The following is a 21,898-nucleotide window of genomic DNA, read 5'->3' on the forward strand; positions in this document are numbered from 1 at the left end:
TGCAAGCACTTTGCAAGACCTGGTGATCCTCCAAAGGCAGGTGCTGGATATGGCAGGCAGTTCCTTTAAGAATTATATGCCTTCATATTAAGGGAAGCTTTTACAACCTTTTGTTCAGGCAGTAGTTCATTTCAAAACTATATACCATATTTTTCGCTCCATGGAGCGCACCGGACCATAGGGCGCACCTATGCTCTCCAGGCTTCAGCGAAAGCCTGCATTCGCTCCATAGGATGCACACACATTTCCCCTTCATTTTTGGAGGGGGAAAAGTGCGTCCTATAGAGTGAAAAATACAGTATGTCCCTGATAAGATTACAAATTTTGGAGATGGTAGGAGCGTAGGAGAAGTCATATTACATATTTTTTGGGTGGGGGGAGAGTTCTGGAAGCAAACAGGGAGGATGGGGCATTAGCAGGAATAATTTTTTATTTGTTTACTTAAAGCTGTTAGAATGGCAGCTTTGCAAAAGTGGGAACAAAAGGAATTCCAATAATCAAGATAAGAATGGGATATGATTGTTGATAGTATTATTTCTCTTTCTTTTCTCCTTTTTTATTATATCTAATTTATTTGTAACTGAAAATCAACAAAGTACAAATTTATATTTTTCAATGGATATGAAGATACATGCTGGAGTCGAAAGACCTTATCAAAAACAAGAGAAGGTAGGCAAAATCTCTTGCTGCAACACTCACCAAGTTCTCAATGGAGAGCTGGAAATTAGTGATTTGTTTCAGTGTTTCATTGTCCCTCTTGACTTCATTCACACATTGAGCCAGATCCTAATGCAGGAAATAATGAATGAGATCTGATATTCGAAAAGAAATGATCGGTTGGAGTACTTGCCAAAGATCAAAGAGGTAAGTGAGAGTTAAACAACAACAACAACAATGCAACAAACCTCTTTTAGCAATGTTCTGGGGAGTCGTACCTTTCATCATAGTTTTATTCTTGTAAGCATTCACAACCCTGTAAGGTAGGCCTGTGTTCATACAAATGGTTTGGTGCAGGGAGGAAGTAAACTGGAATCTATCGGTAGGTCTCTGGAAGATTTTAGTCAATTGCCAAGAATTTCCGACTTCCGCTTGTTTCACAATACCAAATGGCACACACCCTTTGGAAATGTGACAACTGAATTTAAGAAAGCTTGCAGAAACTATAAATGAAACCCCGTGTGGAAAGATTGTAAGCTCTTCTCAGTTTCCCATGTTCTTTCATACTAAGGTCTTATCCGGAATTCCTCTTGTCCCACTGCTTTCCCTCGGGGAAAATCACTCTTTAGCATTCAATCGGAGCAAACAACAATTTGAGTTTTCCCTGCATTGCCATTTGTTCCAAATGATCACTAAAGAGCGGGTTTTCCTTTGGAAAGGAGTGGGGTAGGGGGAAACAGTTCAGATCTGTACTGAGAAAGTGTGGGTCAAGCGGAAAACTGATGAGACCTGTTCTTTCTAGGCATGGCAGAAGCAGAAGTGTGGATGAACCCTAAATGTATGTCTGTAGTTGGTGGCTCTTGGGATTCTGGTAAAACACAAGGTAGATCCCAGACTCACAATCCTGAAGTCTGTCCTCCACTAATTTTAGTATTTTAAAGACATCAGGAACACCTGTCAAGGTTTTCCAGTTGGTTGGAACCCGCAGATAAGTCTACATTGGGGCTGAAAACCTATGCACATTTACCTGGGAGTAAGTCCCATTGTATTCCATGGGTCTAACATGCAAGTAAGCAAGCTTCTGGAGATTAAAATATACAGTAAATGAGAACATATGCAGAAAGAAGCAAGATCTCTGTTGTGGTGACGCCACCTTGCAGCAGGTAGGCCACACCTGCAGGTTGCTGCCATCACCACCCCAAAGTTCCCTCACCCTTCCTACTCCCTCATTCCAGAGCCACTGCAATTCTTCCCTCTCATGTGCATCAATGACTGGAAGAGCTCCAAGTAATAAAAGTGCAGTGGGGTAATTTATATTGCATTGTAATTTATAGAGGTACTCTGTGTACAGGTTCAATGGAAAGGCTGTTGGGTTAGGGCCTGGCAGACCTGGATTCAAAACTTTACTCAGCCATGAAGCTCACTATATGACACCGGGGTAATTGCTATAATCCCCCTCCCCAATTTTTAATTGAGTTTTGTGCAAATACAAACAAGACTAGACATAACAAACAAATCTACAGAAAACAAAGAAAAGAACAAAAACAACAAGAGGAAAAAAACAAACAAAGAACAAAACCATGAACAAAAATGAAATGAAATTAACTGTACAATACTATCCCAAAGCATCAATTCTCAAAGTACTTTCCCTTTTGGAATAGATCTCTTTTGTTATTCTATTTATTTTCAACTTCCATCTACTTCACCACAATTCATTCTATCTATCTGATACAGTTTCCCCCCCTGTATTTCAATTCATGTTCTCATCTTGGTATAAGGAAACATTTTTTCTATTTACAGATTTATTCTAGCCACAACCAAATTTTGCTTGTTGAGCCTTGTCTCATTAGAGAAGTGTTAAAGCATTCCCACTCCTTTTGGACTACATCAATTGGTTTATCCCTTAATTATTTGATCATTTTTGCAAGTTCCAAGCACTCATAAATAATTCCCATTCTTCTCTAGTAGGGATCTGTTCACTTTTCCAGCACTTGGCTACCATTACCCTAGCTGCTGTCACTGCGTATAGAAATAATCTTGTTCTTTCTTTTGGGATATCGGTGGTTAAAATCCCAAGAAGGAATGCTTCTGGTTTTTTGGGAAATGTGAATTTTAATAGTTTTTTCATTTCTTCGTTGATCGTGCCCCAGAATTGTTTAATTCCTGGGTACGACCACCACATATGAAAGAAGGTTCCTACTTGTGATTTATATCTCCAATATTTTTTATTGTGGCTTTTGTTGATTTTAGTGAGTGATGTATGCTGCCTGCAGTCTTCTGTCCACTTACATGAGAGTAAGTTGCATTGAGAACCTCCCTTAATTGAACTGGGAAACAAGCCACAGAGTGGTTGACTTAGTACTACAACAACATTACTCACATGGGAGGAGTTTGAGAACCTAGGCACCCCCCACATGACCCCCTAGTGCCCCACCAGATCTAGGTTCCACATCTTCTGTTGCTTGCTGTAAACTGGAATAAGAGATGGAATAAGAGACCTGCACTAGACCTAGAGTACATGCTTTGTATGCAGATAAAATAAAATAAAAATACTCAGCTTTAATGCTCAACATTTCAAATACTATCTCAAGCATCAGGGCTGAGATTCTCTCCTGGAATTCAAATTATGGCCATGGGAGTCCATGAAGTCCCACCCAGCTGATCTGCCAGAACCACTCCCCCCACCCAACTGACAGATACACAAGCAAATATCCTCAGGTGGCCTAGATGGGTGTACAGCCTCCCTTTGTCACGGGACCCCAGAAATTTTAAGGCTGCAAACACGATGTGTTAAATCACTCCGTGTAGCCCTAGAATATGTCTCACCCGCATAGCATCTAGCGCAAGCCGCAGATTCTCCTTTTCTGTTGGGTCCACTGTGTATTTGGTCAGCTCCTGGCGGGAGGGAGGAGGCAGAGAAAAATGAGCAAACTTCTGCATTTGGGGGATAAAATAGCCAAAGTAATCTTCACTACGTGCTAACATTCATATGTCAGCATCACTACTGAGAGCTGAAACCGATACTTTTTGCCAGTAAAGAGTTGCTGAGTCCAGTGCAGAATTTCGAATTACATCAGCACAAAGAGGAAGCTCACGTTCCAGGAAGCTCACTTTTCCTATGGCAGGAGCTTATAAATAGGAGTCCCAGAGACAGGGCTCCCAGCTTGCCTTCTTTCACTCACTATGCTTTAAACACCTTCCTGATCTAGAGGCAGAAAGAACCCTAGAATTGGCTCACTCTAACTGGAATTTGAAGGGACGCGGGTGGCGCTGTGGGTTAAACCACAGAGCCTAGGACTTGCCGATCAGAAGGTCGGCGGTTCGAATCCCCGGGACGGGGTGAACTCCTGTTGCTCGGTCCCTGGTCCTGCCAACCTAGCAGTTTGAAAGCACGTCAAAGTGCAAGTACATAAATAGGTACCGCTCCGGCAGAAAGGTAAACGGCGTTTCCGTGCGCTGCTCTGGTTCGCCAGAAGCGGCTTAGTCATGTTGGCCACATGACCCGGAAGCTGTACACTGGCTCCCTTGGCCAATAAAGCGAGATGAGCGCCGCAACCCCAGAGTCGGTCACGACTGGACCTAATGGTCAGGGGTCCCTTTACCCTTTACCTTTAACTGGAATTTATCCAGCATGAACTTGGTCAAAATGAATGGAGGCTGCACAGAAGACAATTGTGCCATATATTTTCAGAGCAATATTCCCCTTTCTTTTCCTTCTCCCTGGCGTTAAATAATCTGATCAATGTTTGTTACCTGCAGAAGCAGATGATATTTCAGTACCCGTTGCATGGGTACCATGAGGAGATCTCGCAGGCTGAACCGGCCATTATTGGCTCGTTGCGAACATTCCTAAAAGGCAGAAAATTGGAGCAAAGTTCTAGAAAAACAGCACTGTTTGTAACGCTTTCTTTCTTTACATATATACAAGCAGACTATTGGAAATAAGGAGATTTCTAAAAACTGGGATCGATTCATCCTACAGTGAATCTCCAGAGGGTGAGTTATGTGCCTCTGAAAGTGGGATCCCAGGTTCAGCTAAATTCAGCTCTCTCTTTTTCATTCATATATATATATATATATATATATATATATATATATATATATATATATATATTAAATTTTATGTTTTACAATTTAGAATATTCATTTAGACAACCTTAAAATATCAATGACTTCGCTTCTTCTCTTTCCGTGCTTCATTTTGCATAGCATAAATCCCTGCATATTTTATATAAACTAAACCATTCAGTATTCCACTGTTACTTCCATCAAAACCTATTTACACTGCTGAATTTATCATAATGCTGCCAATGTTTTCAAGTGTACACAATTACCCCCTCATATATTCAATGAACATTTTCCAATCTTCTTCAAACAAATTTTCTTCTTCTTCTCTTATTCTATAAGTTAGATCGGCAAGCTGCACATATTCTAATAGTTTAAGCTGCCATTCTTCTTTGGTTGGGACCTCATTCATTTTCCATTTTTGGGCTAACAAAAAATGGGCCGCCGTAGTGGCGTACATAAATAACCGTTTTTGACACCTGGGAATTTCCATCTCTCTCTTTCACATTCAAACTGCTGAATGTGACTTAGGGTTCATCCACACTTATGCTTGTCCCTAGAAAGCAGGCGTCGGAGAGGTTTTTGGTTTGTCCCATTGATTTCCCCAGGAAAACCCACTCTTTAGCACTGAATTGGAACACATGTCCATCTGCAGAAAACCCTGGGGGAAAGAGACAGGACAAACTGAAGTGTAGACAAGCCCTAAGCAATTTCCTTGCCCCTTTCCACTCAAAAGTGTTACCTGAAGGGATTACTTCACTGTCAATGTCCATTTAAATTTTTGTTGTTATTAAATCCTGGCCGACCTGCTACTAGAGTGGACGGAGGATTTTGAGAAAGATGGAAATGGAGTGGAAATGGCTTTTCTGTCCCGGAGTGGAAAACCATGCAGTTGGTATTCACTGTTGTTGCTTCAGTCCACGAACAGTCATAACAGATCACTTCCCCCCTCCTGGCCCTTATTAGCACTGTGTTTCCTTTACATTGAAATGAGTGGGGTGGAATAATGAAATGAAAACGTAATTCATGTAAATTACGGAAGTCTCAATTTTGTCACAGTGGACAGTGGGATGTACAATGTAGTTTTGGCAGAAGATGAGGGGAGGCAGGACAGAAATTGCACTGAGTGTGACAGACATGGGGTGGAACAGAAAAGGAAACCTTCTTAACATCTGTACTCACTTGCAGGCCTTTTCTTTAGCAAGGGATCAACAGCTAGCATCCGTAACAAGCCACTGATTTTAGGAGGTCTGCTTTTCAGTGAAATAGGTTAAATATGGCTTACAAAGAAGGGTCTAGAGCCCAGCTTCCAGTTTGCTACCGTAGCAAATCAAATGTTAAAACGTAGATATTGTCATTGCATAATACTTTTGTTTTCATCCATTGCAAAACTAGGAGCACCTAGAACTACTGAAATCAATGGGCTTAGGTGTACTTAACCAGGGGCACCAACTGTGGCCCCAGGTTATGGGTGCCCAGAGCGTGTGCCATGATGACATGATGTCACATTGTAACATCTTCATGATGTCATGCCACAACATCGTCATGATGTCACACTGCGACATCATCGTGATGTTACGTTCCAACCTCATAATGGCACCAGAAGTCAGGTTCTGAGATCTTGCAAGGCTTTGGACAGCATCTCTGAGTACTTGGGCATCACTTCCGGTGCTTTGCGAGGCACCGGAAGTTGCGGTGGGGGCACTGCAATGTGGGTGCTGAGCACCCACAACAAAAATTTTATGGGTGCTTGGGGCCCCCTATAGTTGGCACCCGTGTACCTAAATCTGCCCTGGATTGGATTGGCTGTTTTGTTATTAGGGCTTCAGTTTTAAGCCGGGTGATTTACAGCACTACATTTTAATACCATTGCGCTGCCCAGTTGTGGCATGTGTCCTATAACATGAGGTCCCAAACACAGAATAAGGCCTTCACATATCACGTCATAATACAATTGGAACAGGCTGAGGAAAACAGCAATCTCCACCACTGGGATCCATGGATAAGAAAGTTTAGCAGCGAGCTGGTATACGGTGGGAGTCCAGCACATGAATGTCAAAGAGCAGTTTCCTCACCTCCAGTCTCATGCGTACATCCACACTGGTATTGGCCACCTGGTCTAAGTGCTTTGTGGCGGATTCCACCTGGCTGCAGTACCGACCATAGAGCAAGAACCTGCAGGCAAGCAGAAGAAGCTGGTGTGAATGGAGGTCCAGTGAGCTTTGGACAGACACCTGGTGTCAGGCTTCGGGGGAGTCTATCCCTCCCCTGGTGGCAGCAAGAAGCAGAGAAAAACAAGGAAGAGTTCTTACTAAGGAGTTTATTCAATCAACATGGCGAGAGACCAGGAATGCAGTTTGTCTCCCATTAATGGCGTTGCTCCAACTGAGCTCCTCCCCCTTCCCTTCCTAGCAACTGCAGTTCCCCTTATGGTGGCCGCTTGGGGATAATTGTCTCTTGAGTCCTTCTGCGTTCTGGAAGAAGGGGGGTCAGAAATACTCTCCAGTGACAATGTGTCTGTCTCTGTCTTCCCCTTCTCTTCTCCCAACACCTCCCAACTCTTCTGTTCACCTGTCTCTGAGCTGTGACCTTCCTCAAACCACTGCTGTAATTCAACACTGCCTTCTTCTCTCTGGAAGCTTCAGGAGAAGGGGTTGGGCGATCTCCACCATTCCTCCTCCTCAACCTCTTCTCCTTCACCTGGGCATGAATTGCATCCAAACATTGTTCAGGGGAGGTGCTGCATGGGTTTAGGTTGAAGAATCCAGGACTTACCTTTAACCAGGGTTTTGCCTGAGGCCACAATATTATCGGACACACGCAATCATGCTGGGAGGGGAACTCACCTCTCCTTGTACTTGATGAACACCTGGTAAAGGTTCTGAGAGTTGCTAAAAAATAGGGCGTTCTTCAGATCCACCAGAAAGCACCGATGAACTTTCAAAAGTTCCTGATGCAGGAGGAAAACAGAGTATAGAGAAGAATGAGTTAACCAAAGAACAAGGACTCTGTAGGAGAATCTATACTCAAAACAGTGGTCATGGTTTTCAGAGCTCCATAGAATCACGGCAGACACCCAGGGAACAATGCAGTCTCCAACACCACAGTTGTAGGAGGACTGAAAAAGGGAATACAGTCGTACCTTGGATCCCAAATGCCTTGTGAGTCGAACGTTCTGGCTCCCAAACGCCACAAACATGGAAGTAAGAGTTCTGGTTTGTGAACATTCTTTGGAAGCCAAACATCCGACACGGCTTAAGCAGCTTCCGATTGGCTGCAGGAAGCTCCTGCAGCCAATTGGAAGACACACCTTCGTTGTTGAATGTTTTCAGAAGTTGAACAGACTTCCGGAACAGATTACATTCGACAACCAAGGTACGACTCTAAGAGGACACTGATTGGGGCCATTCTGGGGTTTTTTTGAACTTTGTGCAAACATTACATTTATTCAGGTTCACAGGGAAACTGCAAAATAATTTAGGAAAGGGTTGCTTCTCCCATTCTTACTGATAAATATTTCTTATAGAGCTGATCCCACTATGATCCATGTGAAAGTTATATAGTCTGCTGCTAAAGCCAGCAATTGCTATGGAAAAGTTTTGTGTGAAACTTTGTAAAGACAAGATTCCAGTTGTTGTTATTATATACGTTTACCTTTTTGGTGTTGGCCCCAGTTTTACAGAACTCCATTCTGTGTGAAATTAGGCAGGCTCCATCCCTCAACACCTTTAAATATGTGTCACACACACACACACACACACTGCTGATTTTTAGTGGGCAGTCTGCAGTTATGGGTTTTTGGGAGGAAAAAGGCACCCGAGACAAAATCAGAGGAACTCCAAAAACAATGAAAACAGTATGAAAGTGATTTGATAAGTTGACAAACTTTCACAATGTAAAATGAACACATATACATAGTTATGTAACAATTGCAACAACTACAACAATTTCTGCAAGCACTTTCAACGAGGTTTCCTGGATTGCATCCTGTTTCGTGCTTCAACAGATCAAATTGAGTTTCTCACAGATGGCAACTGTAAATCCTATTTTAGCTTCTTGTTTATCTTTTCAAAACTATGTTCATCTTAAAATATAATACCATAAATAACTTTCAAAACTCGTGAAAGATTAAACTCTTAAAGATTCAAAACGTTCGAAAGATTAAAACAATTCCGAACTATACCCATGCTGCCCTCACTCGCATCTTTACATGCAGGGCCCGCTCACCCGTCTGAAGATTTTCTACATTTACTGTCAGAGAAACAGGCTGGGTGCGGAGATGGAGGTGTTTTTAAAAGCCAAAACAAAACAAAACTCTGCTTGTCCGCTAGGCTATGCAGTCCCCCCAAACCCTGTGTCATCAACAAACTGGAACCAAGCTATTTGCTACCTCATGCATGCCTGGCTGTGCCTCTGTAGTTGGGGAGCTGTTGGCTGTGGAAGGACAAGGAAACCAGAGGCAACTGTGACTTGGGTAGGATCCCAACATCATGGCTTCAGTCTCTAGTGCATTCAGAAATGATGATCAAGCAGAATAACTCTTGCCGGAATGAGTGACTTAACTTTACAAGTGAGTCATTCTGGCTGGAGAAGAAACGACACATATATGCACATACCCTTTTGCATGAAATATTACAGAGGACCTAGCAGAGGAAGGAAGTCTAGGCCACAAGTGAACTCAAATATGTAGCCTTGCAAGATGGAGATGACTGCAGTGAAATAAACAATCTGTCCTGAGGCTACCTGGCTTACAGCTCTGGTCCATGGGATTACGAAGAATCGGACACGACTAAACGACAACAACAACAAGGTAACCATGGGCTCATCTAGACTTCCTTTCTTGCCATGTTTCTAGGCACAGGCCTGTGCTTTATAGCACTCTGTCTAAGCACTTTTTCTTTTCCCTCAGCACTTTCCCCATGAAAACCTGCTCTTTACTGCGAGCAAACGTCAATCCTCTGAAAACCCAAATTGCCTTTTGTTCCAATTCAGAATTAGGAACATTTTTTTTGTGTGTGGAAAGAACCAGGGCAAAAAAGAGGAAGAAGGGGGGGGGGAGCACACAGACACAGAGCTTTAAAGCATGGACCTGTGCCTAGGAAACACGGGGCAAAAGGAAAATGTGGTTAAGACCAGTGAAGGGAAGGACAAGTGTCTGAGGAGTTAGGAGGGAATTAAGAAACTTGTTTTTTATTCCCAAAAGATGTTAGATTGTTTTTGTATGTCACTACAGCAGCAAGACCTTTACTAGCCAGAAATTGGAAATCGCAAGAGATACCAACAATAGAAGAATGGCAGATGAAGATGGTGGACTTTTTGGAGCTGGCCGACCTGACTGGAAGAATCCGCGACCAGAAGGAAGAGGAATATCAAGAAGATTGGAAGAAATTCAAAGAATATTTAGCCAAATATTGTAATATAAGATAATTAGAAATCACTTGGAAGTATCAAATAGGTCTAGGATTAGATTAAGAATGAATTGTAAAAATTAAGGATAAGAATACCAATAAAAGAGAACAGGGTAGTAAATTGAAGGAGTTAATTTTATAAGAAATATGATTTTGGAGAACTGTTACAAGGTGATACAATGAAATTCAGTTAGGGGGGGTTTGAGGAAGTCAGTTAACAATGAAAGTTAAATTAGGTTATAAGTAATGTGTTTTTATTTGTCTTTTTTTCTTTTTTGTATTGTAATGTGTTTTCTTTAGTGTGTTTTGCATGTTATTTCTGTTACAAATTTGGAAAATTAATAAAAAAATTGGGGGAAAAAGAAACTTGTTTTTCCCCAATCTGAGACAGAGAAGAGCTATGGTGTCCCAGACCTCACATAAGTCAGAGAGGTTCACATCCTGAGCCAGGGAATTATGACTTTGGCAGCAACACTACTAAAAGCCACCAAGGCTTTTGTCACAAACTGTTTGCTATGTTAAACCAACCTACCGTATTGCCTCAAATTTAAGCCACACCTTTAAAATTCAAGGGGGGAAAAGAAAAAAAGACAACACGTGAATATAAGCTGCTCCCTTAAAATTCTGCAGGCACTCACACCCGTTCCGTTTTACCGTATGTCTTTGTCAGCAGCGATATCGTAAAAGCCGATTTTTGTAAGGTTGTGAATTTAAGCCGCACTTTAACTTTTCACGGTCAGAATTTGGAAAAAGTGAGGCTTATATTCAGGTCAATATGGTAATTTTAGCACTTTGACAATGGACAACAGTAACGTGGGGCACTTAATATATCTAGAGCGGCTGGAGGAGTACTTAAAAAAAGCAATGTGCCTGAAAGATTAGATTCTTACCTCAATGTTAATAAAAATATTCTCCAGGTCCTGTGGTTGCAGAAACAGCTGCAGAGGTTTCATGAAATGCTGGAAAGAGCACAACCTGGTTGAAATGATCCAATAACAAGCACAATTCAAGGCAGCAAGATGCACATTGGCTGATGGGGGATGAATATACCATACAGTACTGGGGAGAAATTTATGCATGCCCAGTTTAGCACTATACATGCTGTGAGCAGAGGAAGAAGCCACTGTGAGGAGGGATCCTGCTCTCAGTCTATCAGGCTGAGGGCCACGCTCCCCCTTCTTTGTCGCTACAAACAAAGGGTAGAACTAAGTAATGAAGACATGGTGAGCAGCTGACGCCAAAAACCTCAGGCCCATTTTAACATCTCCTTCCATAATCACTGGTGCAACTCAATTTGTGACCTGACACCATCTGGCTGAGTGAGTTTCTCTGGCCCTGCTCCACATCGCCCACAACTGCTGGCAGGAGCGAGGAAACTCACAGCACGACAACATCGCCTGGTGAGTTGCAAAAAGCAAGAAAGAGGAAGACAACCAGACAGGGAGGTGCTGCTTCTGTGGCCTCGAATAAGGCCTGAATGTGGGGCAAAGAGAAATTCGGCCACCTGAACTGCTGTGAGAAGGGAGGAGGCGGACATGGCATAAGTACCTGGTGGATAGATTCTAGTGTGCTTGTGTATTTCTCCTCTGTCTGTTGGATCTCCTGAAGGCAACATTTCCTCTTGTCCAGTTCAGTCATCCGCTGCTGCAAAACATACAACACAACGGGGAACCTTGTTATCAGATGAGTTGCTGTGGGTGAGTTGATGAAGCCTGGGCCCTGGACTCGGGTTCAAATGCATCACTCACTAGGCCACCCTAATGATGTTAACTATGTTAATGGGTCAGGTGTTAAAAAGGGAGGTTCGCCTGGTGCCTTCATTATATACTTTTAGGCGCCAGGTAAAACGTTCCTCTTCAACCAGGCCTTAGGCTGATTAATATTCTACAGCCTTTTAAATGTTTCTGTGGGAAGGGGGGTGGTTATTGTTTTGTTGTTTTGGTTTAATTATCTTGTATTTTATTCTGTGAACTGCCCCTGAGATCTTTTCATGATAAATTTAATAAATCAATAAGAAATAAATAAAACAGGAATAACACTGACTCGTTCGCTTTTATTTAATCATTCTAAAATGGCGACTAGGGACTACTCTACAGGGCTGCTGTGAAGATGAACAAGTTGCAGATCGTAAGACGCTTGCTGTGTCTGAGAGATAAATCTGATAGATGAATCGGCCTGAAAGCAGAGATGAGCGCGGCACCCCATAGTCCAGGCATCCCCAAACTCGGCCCTCCAGCTGTTTCGGGACTACAACTCCCATCATCCCTAGCTAACAGAACCAGTGGCCAAGGATGATGGGAATTGTAGTCCCCAAACAGCTGGAGGGCCGAGTTTGGGGATGTCTGCCATAGTCGAATTCGACTGGACTTAACCGTCCAGGGGTCCTTTACCTTTTATACCCACATAAATCATGCAGTGTTTTCCTTTGACGGACTGCACAATGACTTTCTTCTGATGGTGGGTGGAGCCGGAAGCAGTAATTGCGCCTTGCAAGGAATGGATAGATCACCAACTCCTGGCCACTTACCGGCATGACACTTGGCTCTGACCTCATCAGATCCTCGTAGATGTCATCTCCTTCGGCCTCCTCATTTTCCACACAATCATAGAGGTCATCATCTTCCTCCATGGTGTCACTGGTGGAAAGGGAGAGAGAAAGAACTTTAGCCCTCCCACCCCTGACATGAGAGAAGGTAGATTTTGTTGGAATGAGACCCATGTGGCTTCAGTTGGAATGAGACCCATGTGGGTCATGGAAGTCTGCCTCAAGTCGCTATCTAGACCACCCTCAGTTACTTTCAAAGACCTGTATTCCTGCGAGAAGCTTATTGACACAATGACGATCATTTTCCCATCAATACTTCTGCGCCTTTAGCAATCATAGAAGCAGCAGGAATTCATGAGGGGAAGGTTCTGCCAGCGTACAGTGATAGGAAAAAGATCCACTTGATCGTTTTCTGATTGTCATGCATTCTTTCAAGGGAAAAGCAGCAACATTTGGCATGAATGATTTCCCCCTGCCCTTCCAGAATGGTCTTGCTCCTTACTCAATCTGATCCGATAAGCCACTGTATATATCATCATCAGCGATGCTGTCCTCTGTAGGGAAAGGCCTGTAAAATAACAAAGATGGTTTAAGATCAGAATGTAATATCCACAAGCTACTCAAGTGACTGTAACTATATATATGCCTGTATATAGATATTGCGAACGACTCTGGGGTTGCGGTGCTCATCTTGCTTTACTTGGTGAGGGAGCTGACGTTTGTCCACAGACAGTTTTTCCGGATCATGTGGCCAGCATGACTAAGCTGCTTCTGGCAAAACCAGAGCAGCGCACGGAAACGCCGTTTACCTTCCCGCTGGAGCGGTACCTATTTATCTACTTGCACTTTGACGTGCTTTCGAACTGCTAGGTTGGCAGGAGCTGGGACCGAGCAACGGGAGCTCACCCTGTCGTGGGGATTCGAACCGCCGACCTTCTTTTGAATGAACTTATCTGTCATCGATGGCCGACACATTGTGGGCAAAGTAGCCACCGCCTAAGACTTATAAACATATTATTTGCAACTTTAGTGGTTGGTCTCCAGTCAAGGAAAATGTAAGGTGCAATAAACGTATTGAGTGCCATAAGATTATTTGGCATACAGATAGCTGTGAACACATCTTCTCTTTCCGGCCCAGTTGTCAATAGAAATGGGCTGGAGTAGACCACGAAAAAGTTCATAGCTCCTCTCTTTGGTGAAGGCACTTTGAGCAAGGCAGGGATGGGGAAAACCGAGAGTGAAATGGTGGTTTAAAACAACAGCAGAGTTTTGAATAAAGGAGGGATGGAGAGACACAGAGGAAATTGGTGGTTTTAAACAACAGCAGTAAAGCAGGAATGGAAATAAGCTGAGAGAGGAAAAAGTGATTTTAAACAGTAGCAGAGGTATGAGTAGAGTAAGAAAGTGTTACAGGAATTCTAAGGTCTCATATATAAAAATCTTATGTTCATAAATCTACAAGGCAAATGCATACATAAGTATATAAACCACGTGTCTGAAATAGTACAGGAGAACAATCCTGAAGTCATTTTGACTCTCCCAGTGACCTCAAATATTTCTCTGCAAGGAGGAAAGAAATAGAAAAGCCTCTCCATTGTGTTTTGCTTACCTGTCTTAAGGGCGTATGTGTGTATGAATAGGATGAGCCTGTGACCTGGATTCAGGAATTAAAGTATTTACCATCACAAAAGAATGGGCGGGCTGTCCAGGTAATGCAACCAGTCACCATTATCAGGTATCCTGGCAGACAAGATTTCTGCTGTAGACCGCCTCTTTCTGTGATGTATGTATGATGTTTTGGGGGGTGGTCTCTGGCTACCGGGTGAGCAACTTCCAAAGTCTATATAAGGGCTTGCTCACCATTGTTCTGGGTCCCTCATGCCTCTTGCATGTGGTGAGTGGGGACCCTGTTGCAACAATTAATAAAGATCAGGCTTACTAGCTGCCTTGCTTCTCTCAATATTCTCTGGTTGGCCTCTGTTATTTTCTCCTTCCGATAAGAAACCTATGTAAGGACTCTATACGGGCCCTTGGATACCCCATAAGGGAACGGGAGCTGTCTTTTTCTTATAACGAAAGGGATGAGAGGAAGTGGCAGATTAAAACAAGGCTTGCCTGCAGCAAGAAGAAAGTTGGGACAGGCTGTGTATGTTAGGCTTTTTGGTGTTAGTTTCTGTCATACCCATTTCTGCTATTTTTCCTTGTTAAAATTTGTTGGTTATCTTTTATATATATATATTTTAAAAAACAACCTTTATTGTCCCTCCACCCCGATTTACTGAAACCTCTGCCATTGTTAAAAACCACAATTTTCACCTCAATGTTCCTCCACACCTACTCAAACTTCTGCTAATGTTCGAGTACAGAGAGAAGGGAGGAACGATCAAAACAGTGGTCTGTGTGCAAGGGAGAGCTTTTTTTAAAAAAAAGAGAGATAGGAAAAAGGGGTTGGAGATGACAATAGGGCTGGTGGATGTGCGTGTGCACACACGCACAAAGGGGGTTGCACCACAGGAGAGAGGAGAGGAGATGACATGGAATTGGGGGTGATCTGTGTGAAAGGGATTGTTGAGAAAAGCAGGAAGTAATTGTATGGGGTTGAAGAGGAAAGCTGGGGCACGAAAGGGCCTGAAGGGGATGGTGGCTTAATAATTGGACTTACTAGATGTACTTTGTGGGAGGAGGAAGACGCAGGAGGTTACCATGGGGGGTGACTTCTGTGTGAAAGGGGGGTCTCACAAAAGAAGGCATGGACATGTGGTACAGGTGAAAACTAGGGTGCAAAGCAGCACTGCAGAATACAAGAGAGAAGTGGCTTCAGAAACTAGGTTGGGAAGAAGAAGAAGAATTTGGATTTGATATCCTGCTTTATCACCACCCGAAGGAGTCTCAAAGCAGCTAACAATCTCCTTTTCCCTTCCTCCTCCACAACAAACACTCTGTGAGGTGAGTGGGGCTGAGAGACTTCAGAGAAGTGTGACTGGCCCAAGGTCACCCAGCAGCTGCATGTGGAGGAGAAGGGAAGTGAACCCGGTTCACCAGATTACGAGTCCACCACTCTGAACCACTACACCACACTGGAAGGTGACATGAGCTTTGCAGTTGCATGGAGTGGGAAGGAGAAACTCGGGGGGGGCGTGTTAATGTGAGCAGAGATGGCAGGGGAGTAGAGTGAGCAAAGGCGCAGCCCCTAGTTTTACAACAGTTTCACAAAATGCCACATCCGTGTGAGACACGCACGAAAGCCAACTGCACTTACACAAACCCTTTGTTCTGAGCAATCTGTGTCCACGAAAGTATTGATAAGGTGTCAATCACCTACGTGGAAGAAGAGAGAGGGGGAGAGAGAGAGAAAAAAAGAGGTGTGTGGTCAGCAACATTGGACTTAATCCATGGGTACTTGATTATTGACTTTAAAACATTAATATTCCACCATGTTTTGTAGAGCCAAGGCAGCTTTTGTTGAAATGTCAAAAAGCAGAGCCAGTAATAACGACATACAACAAAACAATAAAACCCAATGAATTAAACAGAAATTCAAGTCCATCCCAGAGACATCCCAGTCCCCAGTGCCCAGCCAGGGCATGCAGAGCCAGCCAGAGGAGATGGGGGAAATGGCACAATATGAAGAGAGCTTTACTCAGTAGCCTGGGCTCAAGGAATGCTACTTTGCAGCTGGTTGTCCAGTTCTGGATTTCTTTTTAGAAACACTTCTAAAGCCTTTACAACGTAGAAAATAACCAAAAGGCAGAACATGATCTAATTGTTAATTGCTGTAGTGTATCACATTGTACTGTTAACATTATTTAGCTGACATCTTGCATAAATGCCAATGAAATTAGTCTAAGTTTCCAGAATGTTTGCATATAAATTAAGCCTTTCCTGTTACCTTGACTGTAATTACTTAATTGTTCCATTTTAATTTAACAGAAAACATTCTGATAAGGCTACTTAGGAGATGTCATGCTTGCTGTATTTGGGGTGGGGTGGAAGTAAGAGCTGCTTTAATTCAAGGGTTGCCATAGGTCCTCTTTTTCCAAGACATGCCTTCTTTTTCATGATGAGAATCATCATAGAGATCCATAGTTAAAAGCAGAAGCTGGCAAATGTGTCCTCTTTGTTGCTCTTCAAAATATGGCAACCCTAATCCGCACACATATAAATACACTCAGAGACTATGAAGATGAAGGACAATGCCAGTTTCCTCAGTTCCCAGATGCCCCTTAAATAATAATTTCCAGAATAGTAGTAAACCGTTCCCTGGGGAGAGGGATTTACTGTTGAACCACTTTGAGAATTGTAGCTCTGTGAGGAGAACAAGGGGGTCTCCTAACAACTCGCAGCACCCTTAACAAACTACAGTTTCCAGGAGTCTTTGGGGGAAGCCATGACTTATTAAAGTGGTTTGATACTTTTAAAAGCATTTGGGGCCTCGGCTGTTTCCATGATTGCTACTGAGAACTGATGCAGCACAGTGACTCAGTGTGTGAGAAGGGAATCCCCCGCTTCAAATTTTACCTCTGACTCAGCCATGAATTCAGAGGGCAAGCGATCAGCCTCAGCTCCCAACACTATTGACAAGTCTTACAGGGCTGTTTAAAGAATTGCTAAGATAATGTGTGTGGAGTGCTTAAAATATTTAAGAAAATCACTATATAAAGGGGCACAAAATTAACCACTTTTAAGTCCCGTTTGAGAAAGTTAAACACATACTGAAATCTCTCGCTTAGATATTAAGAATGCTCGATTCTGGCTGGATTGTATTGTTATTCCTATATTAGTTCATTATTTTGGTACTTCATGTATCTGCAATGGGTGCCCCCTCTTTTCAGAATCTATGGCTCTACAGTGCCCCTTGCTCTTAAAAAGTTGTTGCAACTCTGGGGCTGAAATCCAGCTGTGACAAGGATTCTGGAAGAACTGCAAGAATAGGGCCAGACTTGCAGCATCAGCAATCCAAGGAGTTGGCTAAGACAGCGGGCATCAAAAGAGATGATGTAAGCAGGGCGTCTGAGTCGCAATTGCCTGCCATCAAACCCAGCACACTGTACCTTGCTGGCTTCTGTTACAAAAACTTCTTTCTCAAAAGCAATCAGGAAAAGGTTGAGCAGGAATCTGTTTTAGGTCAAATTAGGCATGATGGGATTGCCAAATTTGTCTACTAACAGAACTGCCCCAGTCACATTTAAATCAGAAGGTAGGCAGGCTCCAAAAACCACTGTGGTGCAGTGGTTAAAATGCAAATAATAATAATAATAATAATAATAATAATAATAATAATAATAATAATGTGATAAAGCATCAAACATTAAAAGCTTCCATAAACATTAGTTAAGACTAGAAACATCAGTTAAGACTAGAAATGGGGGCATCCAGGTTTAATCCCCTACTTGGCCATCAAGCTCCTTAGATGACTTTGGGCCTACTTCACAGGGCTATCGATAAATATGTGGTCGGGGCGTTCTTTGTATGCCAGCCCAAGCTCATTGAAGGAGGAGACAACTTGGTTTTTCTCCACTCAGAAAATTTCAGCTGGCCAGCAATCTGCAGGTGCCATGCCAGTAGAGAAATAAGGCCCCTTCACACCCTATAGTAATTTCTTACGCGTTTGACAGTTGTTGTTCTGTTATTTTACCAAAAAAGGTTTGTGTGGCTGAGGGATGCTGAACTCTCCCTGGCCTTGCTTCAGGCATTTTTCTCCATACTCATCTCCGCTGCTGCGAGGAGAGAGGATTCAACTCCCCTTTTTGATGTGTCCCTTTTAACGTTAAAATTAGACCTTTGCCTGCTTCCTTCATTTTGTACGCAAGCAGACCAAGTTTGGATTGAGTTCCAGGTGGAAGACAGGGCTGGCTCAAGACGTTTTGCTGCTTGAGGTGAAGGACAAAATGGCGTCCTCCCCCAGGGCACCATCTTGTCCACAGAAGCCAGCAGGACTGTTAGTTTCCTCTTACTTCAACACTGGTGAAAGGACAATGTCTCGCAGTGCACTTGAGGGCCTCAAGCTAGTGTAGCTGGTACAGGGCAGGCCAAGTGGCACTCAAACTCTGCCTGCTTCCCCTACCTCAGCAACTGCCACCTGAGGCAGCTGCTTCCCTCTGTCTCATTGTAGGGCCGGCCCTGGCATAAGATAAGCTACATTAGGATATCTAAATTGGATGACCATCATACCTGCCTATACTTCTCCTTCTATGATCCTTCCACTCATTTCACTCAATCTTTCCACGCTTTTCTCTGCTGCCAGGCAAACATTTAGCTAAGAATGGAAACCTTGCGCTAGCATTTTAAAATAAACCTTTGGCTTAAAGGAAACCCTTTGCAGCAAGACTGCACGTGTTACAGGCTTCCTCCCCTAGAACATGCCCACTGCAACTCGCCTGTGTGGTTCGGCTGCTGTATTTCATATCCTGTTGTGGGCAAGCGCCTGCTTGCTTTCTGGCCTACTGAGCAGAGAGCGGGAGGTCAGGGAATGTTGTTTACATGCTGTCAGGCAGCTCCCAAAGCTTTGGTGTGAATACAGCAGCTCCCTCCTTCAGAGGCAATGCTGAGCTCAGGGTGATTTTGCACTGAGGCTGACGTCTCAATACATTTTGCTGCCTCAGAGATTGTGAATGATCACACAGCTGCTTGGAATGATAAAATGTGAGCAGCAGATACAGTAAATGAGAATATCTGCCTGCCTGGAAGGTCTGGTAGACACACCTGTACGGAAGACTCAAGCAGTGGTTTAAACCACAAGTTCCTTCTTCCTTATGTATGTTCCCTTTTTTTAAAAGGTGCTTAGAGCTCATTCCCACAACACTTGGGTGACGACACCTCCCTCTTTCTCTTCTGGCTCCACCCTTGAGGCATCAGACATGGCCAGCACCTGCCCCCTGGCTTGCCAAGCTGCCATCTTCTGCCCCATAGAACATTCTTGTCTTGAGGTCAAAGCTTCAAGTGACATCGAAACTCTAGTTAATAATAATTTATAACAACAACAACAACTTATTATTTATACCCCGCCCATCTGGCTGGGTTTCCACAGCCACTCTGGGCAGCTTCCAACCCAATATTAAAAACCATACAGCATCAGACATGAAAAACTTCCCTAAACATGGCCGCCTTCAGTTGTCTTTTAAAAGTAACATAGTTGTTTATTGCCTTGACATCTGCTGGGAGGGCATTCCACAGGGCGGGTGCCACTACTGAGAAGGCCCTCTGCCTGGTTCCCTGTAATCTCACTTCTCACAGTGAATGAACTGCCAGAAGGCCCTCAGTTTCCAGGCTGGACGATAGGGGTGGAGACGCTCCTTCAGGCATACAGGACTGAGACCCAATGCAGATGTGACTGCAGGTGTTATTGCAAACAAGGAAGCGGTCATGACCTCTGAACTTGGGCTTATTCTTAAAGATAATTTGTTCCCTAATATAAATCACTTATTTGTTATCAAAACCACAAAGTATGGCAAATGATAATAATAATAATAATAATAATAATAATAATAATAATAATAATAATAATAATAATTTATTATTTGTACCCCGCCCATCTGGCTGGGTTTCCCCAGCCACTCTGGGTGGCTTCCAACAAAGATGAAAAATACACTAAAATGTCACATATTAAAAACTTCCCTGAACAGGGCTGCCTTCAGATGTCTTCTGAATGTCAGGTAGTTGTTTATCGCTTTGACATCTGATGGGAGGGCGTTCCACAGGGCGGGCGCCACTACCGAGAAGGCCCTCTGCCTGGTTCCCTGTAACTTGGCCTCTCGCAGTGAGGGAACCGCCAGAAGGCCCTCGGAGCTGGACCTCAGTGTCCGGGCAGAACGATGGGGGAGGAGACGCTCCTTCAGATATACTGGACCGAGGCCGTTTAGGGCTTTAAAGGTCAGCACCAACACTTTGAATTGTGCTCGGAAACGTACTGGGAGCCAATGTAGGCCTTTCAAGACCGGTGTTATATGGTCTCAGCGGCCGCTCCCAGTCACCAGTCTAGCTGCCGCATTCTGGATTAGTTGCAGTTTCCGGGTCACCTTCAAAGGTAGCCCCACATAGAGCGAATTGCAGTAGTCCAAGCGGGAGATAACTAGAGCATGCACCACTCTGGCGAGACAGTCTGCAGGCAGATAGGGTCTCAGCCTACGTACCAGATGGAGATGGTAAACAGCTGCCCTGGACACAGATTTCACCTGTGCCTCCATGGACAGCTGTGAGTCCAAAATGACTCCCAGGCTGCGCACCTGGTCCTTCAGGGGCACAGTTACCCCATTCAGGACCAGGGAATCCTCCACACCTGCCCGCCCCCTGTCCCCCAAAAACAGTACTTCTGTCTTGTCAGGATTCAACCTCAATCTGTTAGCCGTCATCCATCCTCCAACCACCTCCAGACACTCACACAGGATCTTCACCGCCTTCACTGGTTCTGATTTAAAAGAGAGGTAGAGCTGGGTATCATCCGCATACTGATGAACACCCAGCCCAAACCTCCTGATGATCTCTCCCAGTGGCTGCATGTAAATGTTGAAAAGCATGAGGGAGAGGACAGAACCCTGAGGCACCCCACAAGTGAGAGCCCAGGGGTCTGAACACTCATCCCCCACCACCACTTTCTGAACACGGCCCAGAAGGAAGGAGCGGAACTACTGTATGACAGTGCCCCCAGCTCCCAGCCCCTCAAGACGGTCCAGAAGGATGTTATGGTTGATGGTATCAAACGCCGCTGAGAGATCCAGCAGAACTAGGAAACAGCTCTCACCTTTGTCCCTAGCCCGCCGGAGATCATCAACCAGTGCGACCAAGGCAGTTTCAGTCCCATGATGAGGCCTGAATCCCGACTGGAAGGGATTATTGATAAATACGGATAAATAGCACGTTTCCATTATTTTGGCTGTTTCCTGCCAGTCGCACTCACTGAGCACTGCAGCACCAGCTGCTAAGGGATTTTTGACAGAGTCGGAAGTGGGGCTTGGCTTGGGAATGGGGGTGTCTGCATTTCCTCAGGACTCCTGTACATACAAGTGTTTTAAGAGGCATGGAATATTTTGGTGTTTTCTTGAAGAACCACAAAAAAGCACATGAGTTTTGGGCAGCTTGCATATCCATAGCTTTTTTGTGCAAGCATGTGATCTGTTTAGAGCATGCACATTTTATGTGTCATGTTACAGCTGAGTATTATATTTACATGTATGTTTGCTAGCATGTATTGCACATGGAGACTATTGGCTATTGTGGCTATGACACT

At 43.8% G+C, this 21,898-nt stretch overlaps 1 protein-coding gene across 8 annotated transcripts in view; it reads right to left on the minus strand.

Moving 5' to 3' along the window:
• The window catches only part of VAV1 (vav guanine nucleotide exchange factor 1), a 66,776-nt gene that overhangs the window by 23,951 nt on the left and 20,927 nt on the right, over positions 1 to 21,898 (minus strand). For 5 of the 8 annotated variants that reach the window (XR_008328180.1, XM_053370872.1, XM_053370870.1 and 2 more), the window contains exons 3-12: positions 15,935 to 15,993; positions 13,178 to 13,243; positions 12,658 to 12,766; positions 11,679 to 11,774; positions 11,021 to 11,089; positions 7,569 to 7,672; positions 6,798 to 6,897; positions 4,411 to 4,506; positions 3,484 to 3,552; positions 700 to 786 (exon numbers count right to left, since the gene is read on the minus strand). Coding sequence is in view for 7 of the 8 variants with exons in the window: in XM_053370872.1 (XP_053226847.1) it covers positions 700 to 786; positions 3,484 to 3,552; positions 4,411 to 4,506; positions 6,798 to 6,897; positions 7,569 to 7,672; positions 11,021 to 11,089; positions 11,679 to 11,774; positions 12,658 to 12,766; positions 13,178 to 13,243; positions 15,935 to 15,993 (855 nt within the window). In the remaining variant the exon portion in view is untranslated. Of the gene's footprint in view, positions 1 to 699; positions 787 to 3,483; positions 3,553 to 4,410; positions 4,507 to 6,797; positions 6,898 to 7,568; positions 7,673 to 11,020; positions 11,090 to 11,678; positions 11,775 to 12,657; positions 12,767 to 13,177; positions 13,244 to 14,284; positions 14,417 to 15,934; positions 15,994 to 18,310; positions 18,511 to 21,898 lie in introns of those variants that run through there. The other 3 variants (XM_053370873.1, XM_053370869.1, XM_053370874.1) reach the window with 3 other exon arrangements.

This window comes from Podarcis raffonei, chromosome 17, assembly GCF_027172205.1.
Source record: "Podarcis raffonei isolate rPodRaf1 chromosome 17, rPodRaf1.pri, whole genome shotgun sequence".
Classification (NCBI taxonomy): domain Eukaryota; kingdom Metazoa; phylum Chordata; class Lepidosauria; order Squamata; family Lacertidae; genus Podarcis; species Podarcis raffonei.